At 44.4% G+C, this 21,645-nt stretch overlaps 1 protein-coding gene across 2 annotated transcripts in view; it reads right to left on the bottom strand.

The window, feature by feature from the left end:
• Positions 1-7,364: 7,364 nt before the first annotated feature.
• Positions 7,365-21,645, bottom strand: part of efcc1 (EF-hand and coiled-coil domain containing 1) — a 67,954-nt gene continuing 53,673 nt past the window's right edge. For both annotated transcript variants that reach the window (XM_082967772.1, XM_082967773.1), the window contains 2 exons: positions 18,584-18,722; positions 7,365-10,671 (listed from right to left, as the gene is read on the bottom strand). In XM_082967772.1, coding sequence (XP_082823898.1) covers positions 10,220-10,671; positions 18,584-18,722 — 591 coding nt within the window. In that variant the 3' untranslated portion in view covers positions 7,365-10,219. The remainder of the gene's footprint in view (positions 10,672-18,583; positions 18,723-21,645) is intronic.

Here is a 21,645-nt window from a genome sequence, read left to right as displayed (position 1 = left end):
ATCTGGTGAAGGAGAAGATGGTGGAAGATGTTTTGAGGGAATATGGAAGGAGGATCACACAGAACATTTGAAAGAGCTAGAGGGTGAATGTGAAGAGAGTTAGGGTGAATTAATTATGATGACCGCTGAGGAGCTGAGTGTAGAGGGAAGCGGTGTGGTGGTAGGTACAGTGATGACCGCTGAGGAGGAGCTGAGTGTAGAGGGAAACGGTGTGGTGGTAGGTACAGTGATGACCGCTGAGGAGGAGCTGAGTGTAGAGGGAAACGGTGTGGTGGTAGGTACAGTGATGACCGCTGAGGAGGAGCTGAGTGTAGAGGGAAACGGTGTGGTGGTAGGTACAGTGATGACCGCTGAGGAGGAGCTGAGTGTAGAGGGAAACGGTGTGGTGGTAGGTACAGTGATGACCGCTGAGGAGGAGCTGAGTGTAGAGGGAAGCGGTGTGGTGGCAGGTACAGTGATGACCGCTGAGGAGGAGCTGAGTGTAGAGGGAAGCGGTGTGGTGGTAGGTACAGTGATGACCGCTGAGGAGGAGCTGAGTGTTGAGGGAAGCGGTGTGGTGGCAGGTACAGTGATGACCGCTGAGGAGCTGAGTGTAGAGGGAAGCGGTGTGGTGGTAGGTACAGTGATGACCGCTGAGGAGCTGGGTGTAGAGGGAAGCGTTGTGGTGGTAGGTACAGTGATGACCGCTGAGGAGGAGCTGAGTGTAGAGGGAAGCGTTGTGGTGGTAGGTACAGTGATGACCGCTGAGGAGGAGCTGAGTGTTGAGGGAAGCGGTGTGGTGGTAGGTACAGTGATGACCGCTGAGGAGGAGCTGAGTGTAGAGGGAAGCGGTGTGGTGGTAGGTACAGTGATGACCGCTGAGGAGGAGCTGAGTGTTGAGGGAAGCGGTGTGGTGGTAGGTACAGTGATGACCGCTGAGGAGGAGCTGAGTGTTGAGGGAAGCGGTGTGGTGATGACAGCTGAGGAGGAGCTGAGTGTAGAGGGAAGCGGTGTGGTGGCAGGTACAGTGATGACCGCTGAGGAGCTGAGTGTAGAGGGAAGCGGTGTGGTGGTAGGTTCAGTGATGACCGCTGAGGAGGAGCTGAGTGTTGAGGGAAGCGGTGTGGTGGTAGGTACAGTGATGACCGCTGAGGAGGAGCTGAGTGTAGAGGGAAGCGGTGTGGTGGTAGGTACAGTGATGACCGCTGAGGAGGAGCTGAGTGTTGAGGGAAGCGGTGTGGTGATGACAGCTGAGGAGGAGCTGAGTGTAGAGGGAAGCGGTGTGGTGGTAGGTACAGTGATGACCGCTGAGGAGGAGCTGAGTGTAGAGGGAAGCGGTGTGGTGGTAGGTACAGTGATGACCGCTGAGGAGGAGCTGAGTGTAGAGGGAAGCGGTGTGGTGGTAGGTACAGTGATGACCGCTGAGGAGGAGCTGAGTGTAGAGGGAAGCGGTGTGGTGGTAGGTACAGTGATGACCGCTGAGGAGGAGCTGAGTGTTGAGGGAAGCGGTGTGGTGGTAGGTACAGTGATGACCGCTGAGGAGGAGCTGAGTGTAGAGGGAAGCGGTGTGGTGGTAGGTACAGTGATGACCGCTGAGGAGCTGAGTGTAGAGGGAAGCGGTGTGGTGGTAGGTACAGTGATGACCGCTGAGGAGGAGCCGAGTGTAGAGGGAAGCGGTGTGGTGAGGACCGCTGAGTTCGGGTCTTGTCCCGAGGAGGGAAAGGGTGATTCTGGTCAAGTGGGAGTGAGATTTGTGGAGAGAATGGATCCTTGCATTTTGGCTGATCCATATGTGGTGTCAGGTTGGGTGGGGAAGAGGTTGGTGAGAGTATACCCTTACAAAATGGTACTACCATGGTTCTGCATAATTTATACCATGCTATAGATCTGAATCATGGAAATGTACCATGGTTTTAGCTTTAAGGTATGATGGTACTCACTGAAATTGGACAGTTTTATCTCAATCTCTTCATTCAAAGACTTAATCATGGACACTCTTACTGACAGTTGTGCCTGCTTTGCGTGATGTATTGTTGTCTCTACCTTCTTGCCCTTTGTGCTGTTGTCCGTGCCCAATTATGTTTGTACCATGTTTTGTGCTGCTACCATGTTGTCATGTGTTGCTGCCTTGCTATGTTGTTGTCTTAGGTCTCTCTTTATGTAGTGTTGTCTCTCTCATCGTGATGTGTTTATTCATTAATCCCAGGCCCCCATCCCTGCTGGAGGCCTTTTGCCCTTTGGTAGGCCGTCATTGTAAATAAGAATTTGTTCTTAACTGACTTGCCTAGTTAAATAAAATAAAATATTGCCATGCACCTAAATAATACCATGGTATTGCTTCATTTATACCATGGTAGATGTGGATCATGGAAATACCATGGTTCTAACCTGCATTATACATTATACCATGGTAAGGCACAACTATAATAAATGGTACCAATAATGATCATATGGTACCATCTTTATTAATTGTGCATTACCATAGTACAATGGCAGTATAATGCATTAAATAAATTAGCCCCCCCCAAGGTCAAACGAGGTTGGTTGGTAATTGATCAAGTTATATACCGGTATGGACAAGTTTCTGAGGCAGGCTACTATTGTTGATCCTAATTTGTCTGTAACGAAAAAGGGAAATAGTTGCTGTGAAAAAAGGGGCATACTTTCTGTATTAATAGTAACGTTTTTTTTGCTCATGTTTGGGTTCCCCGTGTTGATAAACTGAAATGTGAGATATATGGTAGCTTAATCTTTGTCATTTTGTAGTAATTTACAATATTTCTAGTCAAGGGGTGTTGCGCTTGTTTCGGCCGGCGGAGGGAGCCTCACTCTACGGGGCTCTCATGCTAACCTGCCTAGTCAGTCAGTTGAACTGGAGTGCCAAGCCAACTAAAAACTAAATATTTAACATGTTGTCATTACGGTGAGCGAGTTATAAAGCATAGGATATGACACCAAGTTAGGCGGAGTGTAATGATATGATTTGTTATTTCTTAATAATGTTTTCATAGTTAATTTCATTTATAAAAGTATGTTAGCATAGAAGCTAACGTCGATTAAAATTAGCTCCAGTCAAGCTAGCCTGTCGTAGTCATGGCGACAGAACCAACGAACGTTCACAGTGTAAACAAAGGGAAGCATTTGAACTTGCTGTTTTTAGGGATATGTTGAATTATATGATTAACATCTATCTATTAGATAGTCAATATGTTGGCTATTTACAATTGTAGAAGAGTAGCCAAGTCAGTTGAATGAGAGAGGGAAACAACTGAGAACTGTATTGAAGAGAGAAGCACCAGATAAACTAATTTTAAATCGTCAAGGGTTTCAGTCTTCATTCATTCTTCTCAGCATACCCTATCCAGATCCCAAGGTTTAAGAGGGTACACTACACTGCTAGACCATGTTGTGGTTTTTCACTATGCGATAAAGGGGTTTAAGAGGGTACTAGGCCTAAGCTTTGCCATTGCAGAGCTACTAGTCAATGTTGCATTATACCATAAATTACTACGTTTTTGGTCACTATCTGGAAAAACGGTGGGACACAGACCATCATAATACATTGTAAAGAAATACCATGCTTTCATGTTTCACTACATGCTGGTAGAACAAAACAATGGTATATTTTTCAAAAATATTTTTTGGGGGTCACTACCATTTACATTTACATTTTAGTCATTTAGCAGACGCTCTTATCCAGAGCGACTTACAAATTGGTGCATTCACCTATAATATCCAGTGGAACAACCACTTTACAATAGTGCATCTAAATCTTTTAAGGGGGGGGGGGTTTAGAAGGATTACTTTATCCTATCCCAGGTATTCCTTAAAGAGGTGGGGTTTCAGGTGTCTCCGGAAGGTGGTGATTGGTGATTACCATGGCAGGAAAATAACATGGTATTACCATGGTCGTTTTTTTCATTGTACCAACATTGTACATTTTTGTAAGGGGTAACTCGAAGTGGATTAGTGATGATTTATTGTGTTTCTTCAGTCCAGAGGGAGCGGGCGCTTCGGATCATGTGATTAGGGACAAGAAATGACTTGCTTTTCTCTCCAGAGCAGGAAGCCATTGAAAGATGGGGTGCCATTAAGTGTTGAGGAGGATCAGTTGAAATTGAATATTCCCGGTGTCTGTGATGCCCACCGTTTGGTGCGACGAAGACCTGGTGGAGAGCGTGGGAAAACGGAGAAGACATTGTCTACCCTGCTGAGTTTTGATGTAGAGTCTTTGCCAGATAAGGTCAAGGTAGGAAGTGTAAGTTCTCTTGAGAGTTTGTTCATAAAATACTACAGTGTTTTAGGTGTCAAGGCTATGGGCATGTTGCAGCAGTGTGTAGGAGGGAGAGTCCTAGATGTGAGTAGGCAGAGATCAAGAGACAGTGATGGGAAGAATATGTGCTTCAGCAAGCTGGGCTTTTTTTTTAGCATTTATAGCCATAGTTGTTAATTGTTCTGCAGAAATGGATCAGAAGTCACAGAAAATAGTGGTGGCAATGGCATAAAAGTAGTTAGGGTTATGAGGATTTACTGCAGAACAGCTGCAAGGGATGTTGAGTGGTAGTCTTCTGTCCTCTCAGACCGTAGGTCTGGAGTCGAGTTAGATGGGGTTAAATAGTGGAATGGGGTGTTGAGTGGTAGTCTTCTGTCCTCTCAGACCGTAGGTCTGGAGTCGAGTTAGATGGGGTTAAATAGTGGAATGGGGTGTTGAGTGGTAGTCTTCTGTCCTCTCAGACCGTAGGTCTGGAGTCGAGTTAGATGGGGTTAAATAGTGGAATGGGGTGTTGAGTGGTAGTCTTCTGTCCTCTCAGACCGTAGGTCTGGAGTCGAGTTAGATGGGGTTAAATAGTGGAATGGGGTGTTGAGTGGTAGTCTTCTGTCCTCTCAGACCGTAGGTCTGGAGTCGAGTTAGATGGGGTTAAATAGTGGAATGGGGTGTTGAGTGGTAGTCTTCTGTCCTCTCAGACCGTAGGTCTGGAGTCGAGTTAGATGGGGTTAAATAGTGGAATGGGGTGTTGAGTGGTAGTCTTCTGTCCTCTCAGACCGTAGGTCTGGAGTCGAGTTAGATGGGGTTAAATAGTGGAATGGGGTGTTGAGTGGTAGTCTTCTGTCCTCTCAGACCGTAGGTCTGGAGTCGAGTTAGATGGGGTTAAATAGTGGAATGGGGTGTTGAGTGGTAGTCTTCTGTCCTCTCAGACCGTAGGTCTGGAGTCGAGTTAGATGGGGTTAAATAGTGGAATGGGGTGTTGAGTGGTAGTCTTCTGTCCTCTCAGACCGTAGGTCTGGAGTCGAGTTAGATGGGGTTAAATAGTGGAATGGGGTGTTTTTTTTAAAGAGGGATAATAGTTGATAGGGCAATTTTCCTTTTCCCCCAATGTATTACCGTATCAACAAATGTAATGTAGGCAGGCCGTGACAGGCCTCACACACCAGTAAAGTAGGTGGTGGTGTATGCACCTAAAAGTTGGATGCAATCAATTCCTAAAGAAGAAGCCCAGGTGCCGGCAGTGGGAGAAGATGGAGCGAGATTCTGCACATTTTCTTATTAATGAAACATTTGCTTTCAATACAGTTTTCTGATCCCAAAACTAGAATCTGTTACGAACAGCGGACTGCGTTTTGTAGACTTTACCCTTTCCCAAAGTTTCTAAAAACTGAGATGTTTAGGAGGAGTGCATGGGCGACTTGAGTTATTGCACACAGCGCATTTCACAGAGTAGGCGTTCCCTAACAGAAATATGCAAATACATGATAGAACGCACCAATACGATCTCGCTATCTCGTGCTAGGCTCTGCCCACCTCCTTGCTTGTTCTGCCCACTATGATTCATTTGCTGTCATTGGAAACAACAGGCTGTGGTCTATCTTGGTTAGTTATAAAAAATCTTTGCCTGTACTCCTGCCTTGTCTTCTCTGGCTTTGCTCCTCCAACCCAAAGGTTTGCCAAAGGCAGTTTAACAAAGTACTGAGTAAAGGGTCTGAATACTTATGTACATGTGATATTTCTGTTTTTATTTGCAAAAAAATTCCTAAAACTTGTTTTTGCTTTTTCATTATGGGGTATTGTATGTATTTCTGCTGTTTCCCCTGTCAATGTTTATTTAAATATCACCTGCTATTTCCCCTGACAATGTTAATTTTTTATGTTGTATATTAAAGAATTGAATAGCATAAATATATCCTTCTGTTTTCTTTAAAAAAATGAGTTCAATTATTTCCATTTGTTTACCATTGTGTGGTTTGCATAATAATAGACAGCAGTACTGTGGAGCTTTATTGGAAGTGTTTTTGACAGGTATTTTATGACACTAACAACAAAACAAATGCATCATATAGCAAGTGAAAGATATGGTGAACAAAGTACTACGATGTCCTTACTGTCAGTACTGTAGATGACATCAGAAACAGATGTCCTTACTGTCAGTACTGTCGATGACATCAGAAACAGATGTCCTTAATGTCGATGACATCAGAAACAGATGTCCTTACTGTCGATGACATCAGAAACAGATGTCCTTACTGTCGATGACATCAGAAACAATGTCCTTACTGTCAGTACTGTAGATGACATCAGAAACAGATGTCATCAACTAGCAGGTTTTGTATATTCACCGTATCTGAAGGCCAAGACTCAATCAGATCAAATATTAACCGACATGCCACCAGAGGTCTGTTTAAACTACTGGCACACAGCTCAGACACCCATGCATACCCCACAAGACATGCCACCAGAGGTCTGTTTAAACTACTGGCACACAGCTCAGACACCCATACATACCCCACAAGACATGCCACCAGAGGTCTCTTCACAGTCCCCAAGTCCAGAACAGACTATGGGAGGAGCACAGTACTACATAGAGCCATGACTACATTGAACTCTATTCCACATCAGGTAACTGATGCAGCAGTAGAATCAGATAAAAATACACCTTATGGAACAGCAAGGACTGTGATGCAACACAAACATACACACACACGTACACATGGATTTAGTGTTGTAGGGTAGGGGCCTGAGGGCAGACACTAAATGTGTTGTAAAATCTGTTGTGAATGTATAAATGCCTTTAATTTTGCTGGACCCCAGGAAGAGTAGCTGCTGCCTTGACAGGAACTAATGGGGATCCATAATAAACCCCAGGAAGAGTAGCTGCTGCCTTGATAGGAACTAATGGGGATCCATAATAAACCCCAGGAAGAGTAGCTGCTGCCTTGGCAGGAACTAATGGGGATCCATAATAAACCTCAGGAAGAGTAGCTGCTGCCATGACAGGAACTAATGGGGATCCATAATAAACCCCAGGAAGAGTAGCTACTGCCTTGACAGGAACTAATGGGGATCCATAATAAACCCCCAGGAAGAGTAGCTGCTGCCTTGGCAGGAACTAATGGGGATCCATAATAAACCCCAGGAAGAGTAGCTGCTGCCATGACAGGAACTAATGGGGATCCATAATAAACCCCAGGAAGAGTAGCTGCTGCCTTGACAGGAACTAATGGGGATCCATAATAAACCCCAGGAAGAGTAGCTGCTGCCTTGGCAGGAACTAATGGGGATCCATAATAAACCCCAGGAAGAGTAGCTGCTGCCTTGGCAGGAACTAATGGGGATCCATAATAAACCCCAGGAAGAGTAGCTGCTGCCTTGTCAGGAACTAATGGGGATCCATAATATACCCCAGGAAGAGTAGCTGCTGCCTTGGCAGGAACTAATGGGGATCCATAATAAACCTCAGGAAGAGTAGCTGCTGCCATGGCAGGAACTAATGGGGATCCATAATAAACCCCAGGAAGAGTAGCTGCTGCCTTGGAACTAATGGGGATCCATAATAAACCCCAGGAAGAGTAGCTGCTGCCTTGGCAGGAACTAATGGGGATCCATAATAAACCCCAGGAAGAGTAGCTGCTGCCTTGTCAGGAACTAATGGGGATCCATAATATACCCCAGGAAGAGTAGCTGCTGCCTTGGCAGGAACTAATGGGGATCCATAATAAACCCCAGGAAGAGTAGCTGCTGCCTTGGCAGGAACTAATGGGGATCCGTAATAAACCCCAGGAAGAGTAGCTGCTGCCTTGGCAGGAACTAATGGGGATCCCTAATAAACCCCAGGAAGAGTAGCTGCTGCCTTGGCAGGAACTAATGGGGATCCATAATAAATATAAACCGGGCCAAGCTTCCTGCCGTCCAGGATCTCTATATTAGGCGGTGTCAGAGGAAGGCCCTAAAAATTGTCAGACTCCAGCCACCCCAGTCCTAGACTGTTTTCTCTGCTATCGCATGGCAAGCAGTACCAGCGCCATGTCTAGGTCCAAAAGGCTCCTGAACAACTTCTACCCCCAAGCCATTAGACTGCTGAACAGTTACTCAAATGGCTACCCGGATTCTTTGCAATCACCCCCTTTTTTAAGCTTCTGCTACTCGCTGTTTATCTATGCATAGACAATTTACCCGTATGTACATATTACCTCAACTAACCTGTACTCCCGCACATTGACTCTGTATCTATACCTCCTCTATATAGCCTCGTTATGGTTATTCTATTGTTACTTTTTTAAAATATATATATTTTTTGTATTTTTGTAGCAGATATTTTCTTAAAAAAAACTGCATTGTTGGTTACGGGCTTGTAAGTAAGCATTTCATGGTAAGGTCTACACCTGTTGTATTCGGTGCATGTAACAAATACAATTTGATAATGAGAATACTGTAGTTAGAGAAAATAAATCAACAGTTCCAGAACTTCTCTTAACAGAGGCGTAGAAAGGAACATGACAGATATGTGTGTATATATACAAAAGTATGTGGACACCCCTTCAAATTAGTGGATTTGGCTATTTCAGCCACACCCGTTTCTGACAGGTGTATAAAATCGAGCACACAGCCATGCAATTTCCATAGACAAACATTGGCAGTAGAATGGCCCGTACTGAAGAGCTCAGTGACTTTGAACGTGGCACCGTCATAGGATGCCACCTTTCCAACAAGTCAGTTCGTCAAATTTCTGTCCTGCTAGAGCTGCCCCGGTCAAGTGTAAGTGCTGTTATTGTGAAGTGGAAACGTCTAGGAGCAATAACGGAAGTGATAGGCCACACAAACTCACAGAACGGGACTGCAAAGTGCTGAAATGCATCAAAATTGTCTGTCCTCAGTTGCAACACTCACTACCGAATTCCAAATTGTCTCGAAGCAACGTCAGCACAATAATTGAGTCGGGAACTTCATGATATTGGTTTCCATGGCCGAGCAGCATCACACAAACCTAAGATCACCATGTGCAATGCCAAGCGTCGGCTGGAGTGGTGTGAAGCTCACCGCCATTGAACTCTGGAGCAGTGGAAACACATTCTCTGGAGTGATGAATCACGCTTCACCATCTGGCAGTCCAATGGATGAATCTGGGTTTGGCGGATGCCAGGAGAACGCTACCTGCCCCAATGCATAGTGACAACTGTAAAGTTTGGTGGATGAGGTATAATGGTCTGGGGCTGTTTTTCATGGTTCGGGCCCCTTAGTTCTAGAGAAGGGAAATCTTAACGCTACAGCATAGAATGACATTTTAGATGATTCTGTGCTTCCAAGTTTGTGGCAACAGTTTGGGGAAGGCCCTTTCCTGTTTCAGAATGACAATGCCCCCATGCACAAAGCGAGGTCCATACTGAAATGATTTGTCGATAACGGTGTGGAAGAACTTGACTAGCCTGCACAGAGCCCTGATCTCAACCCCATCGAACACCTTTGGGATGAATTGGAACGCCGACTGCGAGCCAGGCCTAATCGCCTCAACATTAGAGCCCAACCTCACTAATGCTCTTGTGGCTGAATGGAAGCAAGTCCCTGCAGCAATGTTCCAACATCTAGTGGAAAGCCTTCCCAGAAGAGTGGAGGCTGTTATAGCAGCAAAGGGGGGGACCAACTCCATATTAATGCCCATGATTTTGGAATGAGATGTTTGAGCAGGTGCCACGTAGTTTTGATCATGTAGCGCTGACGTGAGGAGGCTTGGACCCTGGCATGGGGAACATCTCAATTGCATGCTCCGTGCGTCCTCTCTCGTCGTCTCCTCAAAAACTATTTGAGGAAAAGGTCAGAGGGGAGGGACCTCTGGGTTTGTCAATCAATGGGTTTTGAGAAGAAGATGAGGAGAGAGGACGCAAGGAGTATGCAATTTAAATGTTTCCCATGCCAGGGTCCAAGCCTCCTCACCTCACTGCCCATGGGAACTTCAGTAACTACTAGGGAACTTCAGTAACTACTAGGGTTGTTGAGAGACTGTGTTCTCTCCAGAGGGTTGCCGAGGGACTGTGTTCTCTCCAGAGGGTTGCCGAGGGACTGTGTTCTCTCCAGAGGGTTGCCGAGGGACTGTGTTCTCTCCAGAGGGTTGCCGAGGGACTGTGTTCTCTCCAGAGGGTTGCCGAGGGACTGTGTTCTCTCCAGAGGGTTGCCGAGGGACTGTGTTCTCTCCAGAGGGTTGCCGAGGGACTGAGTTCTCTCCAGAGGGTTGCCGAGGGACTGTGTCCTCTCCAGAGGGTTGCCGAGGGACTGTGTTCTCTCCAGAGGGTTGCCGAGGGACTGTGTTCTCTCCAGAGGGTTGCCGAGGGACTGTGTTCTCTCCAGAGTTCCGCTGGTGGTCAAGACCTCACAGGCAGCCAGCTCGTGGTACAGAGCATTCAGCACCTCCAGGATGTGGGCTTTCCCTGAGAGAGAGGAGATAGATGGTTTATATCTATGTTATTGGTTGAAGAGACTCTGTCTGAGAGAGAGGGGAGATAAACATCTATATATATCTCCTAAGGCAGTCTCTTTAACCAATAAAATATACAGTGGCAGTCAAATGTTTGGACAAACCTACTCATTCAAGGGTTCATTTTTTATTTGTACAGAACCTCACCCAGTGAGCTGAACATGTCAGTGTGTTAGACAGACAGAACCTCACCCAGTGAGCTGAACATGTCAGTGTGTTAGACAGACAGAACCTCACCTAGAGAGCTGAACATGTCAGTGTGGTAGACAGAACCTCACCCAGAGAGCTAACCTTAATGCCTAACCCTAACCTTAAATTAAGACCAAATAGCACATTTTTGTTTTAATCATTTTTACAATTTAGCCAATTTTGAATTTGCAGCTGGCCCATCTAGCGGAAATCGCTCAGTTCTGCCTCCAGGACAAGACTCATCCCAATAAACGTCAACCTGTGTATATTTGACTGTAACGTCCCACCAAGCCATCTTAAGATGAATGCGCTAACTGTAAGTTGCTCTAGATAAGAGCATATGCTAAATGACTAACATGTCAAATGTAAATATTTTACATACAGATCTCATATCACTGTATTGAATACATTTTTTATTTTTTTTTTAAATGTTAACGTCACAATGTATAATTTCTACAGTTCTTTATCAAAAATGTAGTGCAGGCAGATAAATAGAATTTAGCAAAAAAAACATAATTATTATTTGTCTCTGAAATGAAACCATCAAGTGATAGACATGTATTTGTTTAAAATCTGTAATTGAAAACTCCATGCCATTTGTGCAATGATGTCAGCACAGCTGAAAACTGGTCTCCTGCCAGGTTGTTATGCAGTACCCAGTAGTAGTAGTAGGTTGTTATGCAGTACCCAGTAGTAGGTTGTTATGCAGTACCCAGTAGTAGTAGTAGGTTGTTATGCAGTACCCAGTAGTAGTAGTAGGTTGTTATGCAGTACCCAGTAGTAGGTTGTTATGCAGTACCCAGTAGTAGTAGTAGGTTGTTATGCAGTACCCAGTAGTAGGTTGTTATGCAGTACCCAGTAGTAGTAGTAGGTTGTTATGCAGTACCCAGTAGTAGGTTGTTATGCAGTACCCAGTAGTAGGTTGTTATGCAGTACCCAGTAGTAGGTTGTTATGCAGTACCCAGTAGTAGGTTGTTATGCAGTACCCAGTAGTAGGTTGTTATGCAGTACCCAGTAGTAGGTTGTTATGCAGTACCCAGTAGTAGCTGTAGGTTGTTATGCAGTACCCAGTAGTAGGTTGTTATGCAGTACCCAGTAGTAGTAGTAGGTTGTTATGCAGTACCCAGTAGTAGTAGTAGGTTGTTATGCAGTACCCAGTAGTAGGTTGTTATGCAGTACCCAGTAGTAGGTTGTTATGCAGTACCCAGTAGTAGGTTGTTATGCAGTACCCAGTAGTAGGTTGTTATGCAGTACCCAGTAGTAGTAGTAGGTTGTTATGCAGTACCCAGTAGTAGGTTGTTATGCAGTACCCAGTAGTAGTAGTAGGTTGTTATGCAGTACCCAGTAGTAGGTTGTTATGCAGTACCCAGTAGTAGTAGTAGGTTGTTATGCAGTACCCAGTAGTAGGTTGTTATGCAGTACCCAGTAGTAGTAGTAGGTTGTTATGCAGTACCCAGTAGTAGTAGTAGGTTGTTATGCAGTACCCAGTAGTAGGTTGTTATGCAGTACCCAGTAGTAGTAGTAGGTTGTTATGCAGTACCCAGTAGTAGGTTGTTATGCAGTACCCAGTAGTAGTAGTAGGTTGTTATGCAGTACCCAGTAGTAGTAGTAGGTTGTTATGCAGTACCCAGTAGTAGGTTGTTATGCAGTACCCAGTAGTAGGTTGTTATGCAGTACCCAGTAGTAGGTTGTTATGCAGTACCCAGTAGTAGTAGTAGGTTGTTATGCAGTACCCAGTAGTAGTTGTAGGTTGTTATGCAGTACCCAGTAGTAGGTTGTTATGCAGTACCCAGTAGTAGGTTGTTATGCAGTACCCAGTAGTAGGTTGTTATGCAGTACCCAGTAGTAGGTTGTTATGCAGTACCCAGTAGTAGTAGTAGGTTGTTATGCAGTACCCAGTAGTAGTAGTAGGTTGTTATGCAGTACCCAGTAGTAGTAGTAGGTTGTTATGCAGTACCCAGTAGTAGTAGTAGGTTGTTATGCAGTACCCAGTAGTAGTTGTAGGTTGTTATGCAGTACCCAGTAGTAGGTTGTTATGCAGTACCCAGTAGTAGGTTGTTATGCAGTACCCAGTAGTAGGTTGTTATGCAGTACCCAGTAGTAGTTGTAGGTTGTTATGCAGTACCCAGTAGTAGTTGTAGGTTGTTATGCAGTACCCAGTAGTAGTAGTAGGTTGTTATGCAGTACCCAGTAGTAGGTTGTTATGCAGTACCCAGTAGTAGGTTGTTATGCAGTACCCAGTAGTAGGTTGTTATGCAGTACCCAGTAGTAGGTTGTTATGCAGTACCCAGTAGTAGGTTGTTATGCAGTACCCAGTAGTAGTAGTAGGTTGTTATGCAGTACCCAGTAGTAGGTTGTTATGCAGTACCCAGTAGTAGTAGTAGGTTGTTATGCAGTACCCAGTAGTAGGTTGTTATGCAGTACCCAGTAGTAGTAGTAGGTTGTTATGCAGTACCCAGTAGTAGGTTGTTATGCAGTACCCAGTAGTAGGTTGTTATGCAGTACCCAGTAGTAGGTTGTTATGCAGTACCCAGTAGTAGTAGTAGGTTGTTATGCAGTACCCAGTAGTAGTAGTAGGTTGTTATGCAGTACCCAGTAGTAGGTTGTTATGCAGTACCCAGTAGTAGTAGTAGGTTGTTATGCAGTACCCAGTAGTAGTTGTAGGTTGTTATGCAGTACCCAGTAGTAGGTTGTTATGCAGTACCCAGTAGTAGGTTGTTATGCAGTACCCAGTAGTAGGTTGTTATGCAGTACCCAGTAGTAGTAGTAGGTTGTTATGCAGTACCCAGTAGTAGGTTGTTATGCAGTACCCAGTAGTAGTTGTAGGTTGTTATGCAGTACCCAGTAGTAGTTGTAGGTTGTTATGCAGTACCCAGTAGTAGTAGTAGGTTGTTATGCAGTACCCAGTAGTAGTAGTAGGTTGTTATGCAGTACCCAGTAGTAGGTTGTTATGCAGTACCCAGTAGTAGTAGTAGGTTGTTATGCAGTACCCAGTAGTAGGTTGTTATGCAGTACCCAGTAGTAGTAGTAGGTTGTTATGCAGTACCCAGTAGTAGTTGTAGGTTGTTATGCAGTACCCAGTAGTAGGTTGTTATGCAGTACCCAGTAGTAGTAGTAGGTTGTTATGCAGTACCCAGTAGTAGTTGTAGGTTGTTATGCAGTACCCAGTAGTAGGTTGTTATGCAGTACCCAGTAGTAGTTGTAGGTTGTTATGCAGTACCCAGTAGTAGGTTGTTATGCAGTACCCAGTAGTAGGTTGTTATGCAGTACCCAGTAGTAGTAGTAGGTTGTTATGCAGTACCCAGTAGTAGGTTGTTATGCAGTACCCAGTAGTAGTAGTAGGTTGTTATGCAGTACCCAGTAGTAGGTTGTTATGCAGTACCCAGTAGTAGTAGTAGGTTGTTATGCAGTACCCAGTAGTAGGTTGTTATGCAGTACCCAGTAGTAGTAGTAGGTTGTTATGCAGTACCCAGTAGTAGGTTGTTATGCAGTACCCAGTAGTAGTAGTAGGTTGTTATGCAGTACCCAGTAGTAGGTTGTTATGCAGTACCCAGTAGTAGGTTGTTATGCAGTACCCAGTAGTAGGTTGTTATGCAGTACCCAGTAGTAGTAGTAGGTTGTTATGCAGTACCCAGTAGTAGTAGTAGGTTATTATACAGTACCCAGTAGTAGGTTGTTATGCAGTACCCAGTAGTAGTTGTAGGTTGTTATGCAGTACCCAGTAGTAGGTTGTTATGCAGTACCCAGTAGTAGGTTGTTATGCAGTACCCAGTAGTAGGTTGTTATGCAGTACCCAGTAGTAGTAGTAGGTTGTTATGCAGTACCCAGTAGTAGTAGTAGGTTGTTATGCAGTACCCAGTAGTAGGTTGTTATGCAGTACCCAGTAGTAGGTTGTTATGCAGTACCCAGTAGTAGGTTGTTATGCAGTACCCAGTAGTAGGTTGTTATGCAGTACCCAGTAGTAGGTTGTTATGCAGTACCCAGTAGTAGTAGTAGGTTGTTATGCAGTACCCAGTAGTAGTAGTAGGTTGTTATGCAGTACCCAGTAGTAGGTTGTTATGCAGTACCCAGTAGTAGTAGTAGGTTGTTATGCAGTACCCAGTAGTAGGTTGTTATGCAGTACCCAGTAGTAGGTTGTTATGCAGTACCCAGTAGTAGTAGTAGGTTGTTATGCAGTACCCAGTAGTAGTAGTAGGTTGTTATGCAGTACCCAGTAGTAGGTTGTTATGCAGTACCCAGTAGTAGTAGTAGGTTGTTATGCAGTACCCAGTAGTAGGTTGTTATGCAGTACCCAGTAGTAGTAGTAGGTTGTTATGCAGTACCCAGTAGTAGTTGTAGGTTGTTATGCAGTACCCAGTAGTAGGTTGTTATGCAGTACCCAGTAGTAGTAGTAGGTTGTTATGCAGTACCCAGTAGTAGTAGTAGGTTGTTATGCAGTACCCAGTAGTAGGTTGTTATGCAGTACCCAGTAGTAGGTTGTTATGCAGTACCCAGTAGTAGTAGTAGGTTGTTATGCAGTACCCAGTAGTAGGTTGTTATGCAGTACCCAGTAGTAGGTTGTTATGCAGTACCCAGTAGTAGTAGTAGGTTGTTATGCAGTACCCAGTAGTAGTAGTAGGTTGTTATGCAGTACCCAGTAGTAGGTTGTTATGCAGTACCCAGTAGTAGTAGTAGGTTGTTATGCAGTACCCAGTAGTAGGTTGTTATGCAGTACCCAGTAGTAGTAGTAGGTTGTTATGCAGTACCCAGTAGTAGGTTGTTATGCAGTACCCAGTAGTAGTAGTAGGTTGTTATGCAGTACCCAGTAGTAGTAGTAGGTTGTTATGCAGTACCCAGTAGTAGGTTGTTATGCAGTACCCAGTAGTAGTAGTAGGTTGTTATGCAGTACCCAGTAGTAGTAGTAGGTTGTTATGCAGTACCCAGTAGTAGGTTGTTATGCAGTACCCAGTAGTAGGTTGTTATGCAGTACCCAGTAGTAGTAGTAGGTTGTTATGCAGTACCCAGTAGTAGGTTGTTATGCAGTACCCAGTAGTAGTAGTAGGTTGTTATGCAGTACCCAGTAGTAGGTTGTTATGCAGTACCCAGTAGTAGTAGTAGGTTGTTATGCAGTACCCAGTAGTAGGTTGTTATGCAGTACCCAGTAGTAGTAGTAGGTTGTTATGCAGTACCCAGTAGTAGTAGTAGGTTGTTATGCAGTACCCAGTAGTAGTAGTAGGTTATTATACAGTACCCAGTAGTAGGTTGTTATGCAGTACCCAGTAGTAGTAGTAGGTTGTTATGCAGTACCCAGTAGTAGGTTGTTATGCAGTACCCAGTAGTAGGTTGTTATGCAGTACCCAGTAGTAGTTGTAGGTTGTTATGCAGTACCCAGTAGTAGTTGTAGGTTGTTATGCAGTACCCAGTAGTAGGTTGTTATGCAGTACCCAGTAGTAGGTTGTTATGCAGTACCCAGTAGTAGGTTGTTATGCAGTACCCAGTAGTAGGTTGTTATGCAGTAACCAGTAGTAGTAGTAGGTTGTTATGCAGTACCCAGTAGTAGTAGTAGGTTGTTATGCAGTACCCAGTAGTAGTAGTAGGTTGTTATGCAGTACCCAGTAGTAGGTTGTTATGCAGTACCCAGTAGTAGTTGTAGGTTGTTATGCAGTACCCAGTAGTAGTTGTAGGTTGTTATGCAGTACCCAGTAGTAGGTTGTTATGCAGTACCCAGTAGTAGTAGTAGGTTGTTATGCAGTACCCAGTAGTAGGTTGTTATGCAGTACCCAGTAGTAGTAGTAGGTTGTTATGCAGTACCCAGTAGTAGGTTGTTATGCAGTACCCAGTAGTAGTAGTAGGTTGTTATGCAGTACCCAGTAGTAGTAGTAGGTTGTTATGCAGTACCCAGTAGTAGTAGTAGGTTGTTATGCAGTACCCAGTAGTAGTAGTAGGTTGTTATGCAGTACCCAGTAGTAGTAGTAGGTTGTTATGCAGTACCCAGTAGTAGTAGTAGGTTGTTATGCAGTACCCAGTAGTAGGTTGTTATGCAGTACCCAGTAGTAGTAGTAGGTTGTTATGCAGTACCCAGTAGTAGTAGTAGGTTGTTATGCAGTACCCAGTAGTAGGTTGTTATGCAGTACCCAGTAGTAGTAGTAGGTTGTTATGCAGTACCCAGTAGTAGTTGTAGGTTGTTATGCAGTACCCAGTAGTAGGTTGTTATGCAGTACCCAGTAGTAGGTTGTTATGCAGTACCCAGTAGTAGGTTGTTATGCAGTACCCAGTAGTAGTAGTAGGTTGTTATGCAGTACCCAGTAGTAGGTTGTTATGCAGTACCCAGTAGTAGGTTGTTATGCAGTACCCAGTAGTAGTAGTAGGTTGTTATGCAGTACCCAGTAGTAGTAGTAGGTTGTTATGCAGTACCCAGTAGTAGTAGTAGGTTGTTATGCAGTACCCAGTAGTAGGTTGTTATGCAGTACCCAGTAGTAGTAGTAGGTTGTTATGCAGTACCCAGTAGTAGGTTGTTATGCAGTACCCAGTAGTAGTTGTAGGTTGTTATGCAGTACCCAGTAGTAGTTGTAGGTTGTTATGCAGTACCCAGTAGTAGGTTGTTATGCAGTACCCAGTAGTAGGTTGTTATGCAGTACCCAGTAGTAGGTTGTTATGCAGTACCCAGTAGTAGTAGTAGGTTGTTATGCAGTACCCAGTAGTAGTAGTAGGTTGTTATGCAGTACCCAGTAGTAGGTTGTTATGCAGTACCCAGTAGTAGGTTGTTATGCAGTACCCAGTAGTAGTTGTAGGTTGTTATGCAGTACCCAGTAGTAGGTTGTTATGCAGTACCCAGTAGTAGTAGTAGGTTGTTATGCAGTACCCAGTAGTAGGTTGTTATGCAGTACCCAGTAGTAGGTTGTTATGCAGTACCCAGTAGTAGTAGTAGGTTGTTATGCAGTACCCAGTAGTAGTAGTAGGTTGTTATGCAGTACCCAGTAGTAGTAGTAGGTTGTTATGCAGTACCCAGTAGTAGGTTGTTATGCAGTACCCAGTAGTAGGTTGTTATGCAGTACCCAGTAGTAGGTTGTTATGCAGTACCCAGTAGTAGGTTGTTATGCAGTACCCAGTAGTAGTAGTAGGTTGTTATGCAGTACCCAGTAGTAGGTTGTTATGCAGTACCCAGTAGTAGTAGTAGGTTGTTATGCAGTACCCAGTAGTAGGTTGTTATGCAGTACCCAGTAGTAGTAGTAGGTTGTTATGCAGTACCCAGTAGTAGTAGTAGGTTGTTATGCAGTACCCAGTAGTAGTTGTAGGTTGTTATGCAGTACCCAAGACCAGTCTGAGTTAATTTGGGTTTCTATTTAATCCGTATCGCTGAAATGTTACAATTTAAAGGGAATTTCTGATTGAGCTGATATGCATCATTTCCTGTGAATGCAGTCTACCCTAATGCTGGGACATTTTCTTTAAATGTCAATCAGGCTACAATGTAGAGCTTCAGCTTTACAGATTGAATTGAGTCCCAGTAGAAAATGTTCCCAACTAGCCCAGGTGCCAAGTAAGTTATGGTCTACTGGCCTGTAGATTCCATCTATGTTCCATCTGTGGCATAGTAACTACGGTATAACTTGTGTTACTACATCATGGTCACTACCTGATTTCAAAGTGCAGTACTACTCTGCGTTGAGGGCTGTGGTATATTAACTACTACTCACCATGTTGTGGGTCGCTGCAGGACTCCAAGGTGCTCAGTAAGATCTTCCCCAGGGAGCGTTGGGACACGTTGAGGTCTCTGAGCTGGTGGAGGAGCTGTAGAACATCCAGGAACTTCTCCTCCACTAGGGACAGACACACCTATAGGACCAACACAACAATACTATAGATGATATGTGTGATGGACAGAAACATATCAATATGTTATAACAACAATAGATAACATGCCTGTATAAAGCATGTATACTAGACTTGTCTCCTCCACATATATATATATATATATAGTTATATAGTACCAGTCAAAAGTTTGGACACACTTAGTCATTCCAGGGTTTTTCTTTATTGTGTCTTTGTGAGACGCAGAGTAGGTGAACGGATGATCTCCGCATGTGTGGTTCCCTCTGTGAAGCATGGAGGAGGAAGTGTGATGGTGTGGGGGAGCTTTACTGGTGACACTGTGGGTGAGTTATTTAGAATTCAAGGCACACTTAACCAGCATGGCTAACACAGCATTCTGCAGTGATACGCCATATCATCTGGTTTGCACTTAGTGGGACTATCATTTGTTTTTCAACAGGACAATGACCCAACACACCTCCAGGCTGTGTAAGGGCTATTTGACCAAGAAGGAGAGTAATGAAGTGCTGCATCAGATGACCTGACCTCCACAATCACCTGACCTCAACCCAATTGAGATGGTTTGGGATGAGTTGGAACGGAGAGTGAAGGAAAAGCAGCCAACAAGTGTTCAGCATATGAGGGAACTCCTTCAAGACTGTTGGAAAAGCATTCCAGGTGAAGCTGGTTGAGAGAATACCAAGAGTGTGCAAAGCTGTCATCAAGGCAAAGGGTGGCTACTTTGAAGAATATAAAATGTATTTTGATTTGTTTAACACTTATTTTTGGTTACTAAATTTTATTTGATTTATTTCACCTTTATTTAACCAGGTAGGCTAGTTGAGAACAAGTTCTCATTTGCAACTGCGACCTGGCCAAGATAAAGCGTAGAAGTTCAACACATACAACAACACAGAGTTACACATGGAGAAAAACAACATGTGCAAATGAGGTAGGATAAGAGAGGTAAGGCAATAAATAGGCCATGGTGTCGAAGTAATTACAATATAGCAATTAAACACTGGAATGGTAGGGTGTGCAGAAGATGAATGTGCAAGTAGAGATACTGGGGTGCAAAGGAGCAAGATAAATAAATAAATACAGTATGGGGATGAGGTAGATTGGATGGGCTGTTTACAGATGGGCTATGTACAGGTGCAGTGATCTGTGAGCTGCTCTGACAGCTGGTGCTTGAAGTTAGTGAGGGAGATAAGAGTCTCCAGCTTCAGCGATTTTTGCAGTTCGTTCCAGTCATTGGCTGCAGAGAACTGGAAGGAGAGGCGGCCAAAGGAAGAATTGGCGTTGGGGATGACCAGTGAGATATACCTGCTGGAGCGTGTGCTACAGGTGGGTGCTGCTATGGTGACCAGTGAGCTGAGATAAGGCGGGACTTTACCTAGCAGAGACTTGTAGATGACCTGGAGCCAGTGGGTTTGGCGACGAGTATGAAGCAAGGTCCAGCCAACGAGAGAATACAGGTCGCAGTGGTGGGTAGTATATGGGGCTTTGGTGACAAAACGGATAGCACTGTGATAGACTGCATCCAATTTTCTGAGTAGAGTGTTGGGGGCTATTTTGTAAATGACATCGCTGAAGTCGAGGATCGGTAGGATGGTCAGTTTTACAAGGGTATGTTTGGCAGCATGAGTGAAGGATGCTTTGTTGCGAAATAGGAAGCCGATTCTAGATTTAATTTTGGATTGGAGATGTTTAATGTGAGTGAAAGGAGAGTTTACAGTCTAACCAGACACCTAGGTATTTGTAGTTGTCCACATATTCTAAGTCAGAACCGTCCGGAGTAGTTATGCTGGGCGGGCGGGCAGGTGTGGGAAGCGAACGGTTGAAGAGCATGCATTTAGTTTTACTTGAATTTAAGAGCAGTTGGAGGCCACGGAAGGAGAGTTGTATGGCATTGAAGCTCGTCTGGAGGTTAGATAACAGTGTCCAAAGAAGGGCCAGAGGTATACAGAATGGTGTCGTCTGCGTAGAGGTGGATCAAAGAATAACCAGCAGCGAGAGCGACATCATTGATGTATACAGAGAAAAGAGTCGGCCCAAGAATTGAACCCTGTGGCACCCCCATAGAGACTGCCAGAGGTCCGGACAACAGGCCCTCTGATTTGACACACTGAACTCTATCTGAGAAGTAGTTGGTGAACCAGGCGAGGCAGTCATTTCAGAAACCATGGCTGTTGAGTCTGCCAATAAGAATTTTGTGATTGACAGAGTCGAAAGCCTTAGCCAGGTCGATGAATACGGCTGCACAGTACTGTCTCTTATCGATGGCGTTTATGATATTGTTTAGGACCTTGAGTGTGGCTGAGGTGCACCCATGACCAGCTCTGAAACCAGATTGCATAGCGGAGAAGGTCCGGTGGGATTCGAAGTGGTCGGTAATCTGTTTGGTAACTTGGCTTTCAAAGACCTTAGAAAGGCAGGGTAGAATAGATATAGGTCTGTAGCAGTTTGGGTCTAGAGTGTCTCCCCCTTTTGAAGAGGGGCATGACCGCGGCAACTTTCCAATCTATTGGAATCTCAGACGATACGAAAGAGAGGTTGAACAGGCTAGTAATAGGGGTTGCAACAATTTCGGCAGATCATTTTACAAAGGGTCCAGATTGTCAAGCCCTGCTGATTTGTAGGGGTCCAGATTTTGCAGCTCTTTCAAAACATCAGGAAAGCATGGCCAGCCGTAGAAAAATGCTTTTTGAAATTCTCAATTATTGTGGATTTATCAGTAGTGACAGTGTTTCCTAGCCTCGGTGCAGTGGGCAGCTGGGAGGAGGTGTTCTTATTCTCCATGGACTTTACAGTGTCTCAAAACTTTTTGGAATTAGTGCTACAGGAAGCAAATTTCTGTTTGAAAAAGCTAGCCTTAGCTCTCCTAACCGACTGAGTATATTGGTTCTTATCTTCCCTGAAAAGTTGCATATCACGGGGGCTGTTC

Source organism: Salmo salar, chromosome 22 (assembly GCF_965601325.2).
Source record: "Salmo salar chromosome 22, fSalSal1, whole genome shotgun sequence".
In the NCBI taxonomy this organism is placed as follows: Eukaryota; Metazoa; Chordata; class Actinopteri; order Salmoniformes; family Salmonidae; genus Salmo; species Salmo salar.
This window is presented reverse-complemented; position numbering and strand designations above follow the sequence as displayed.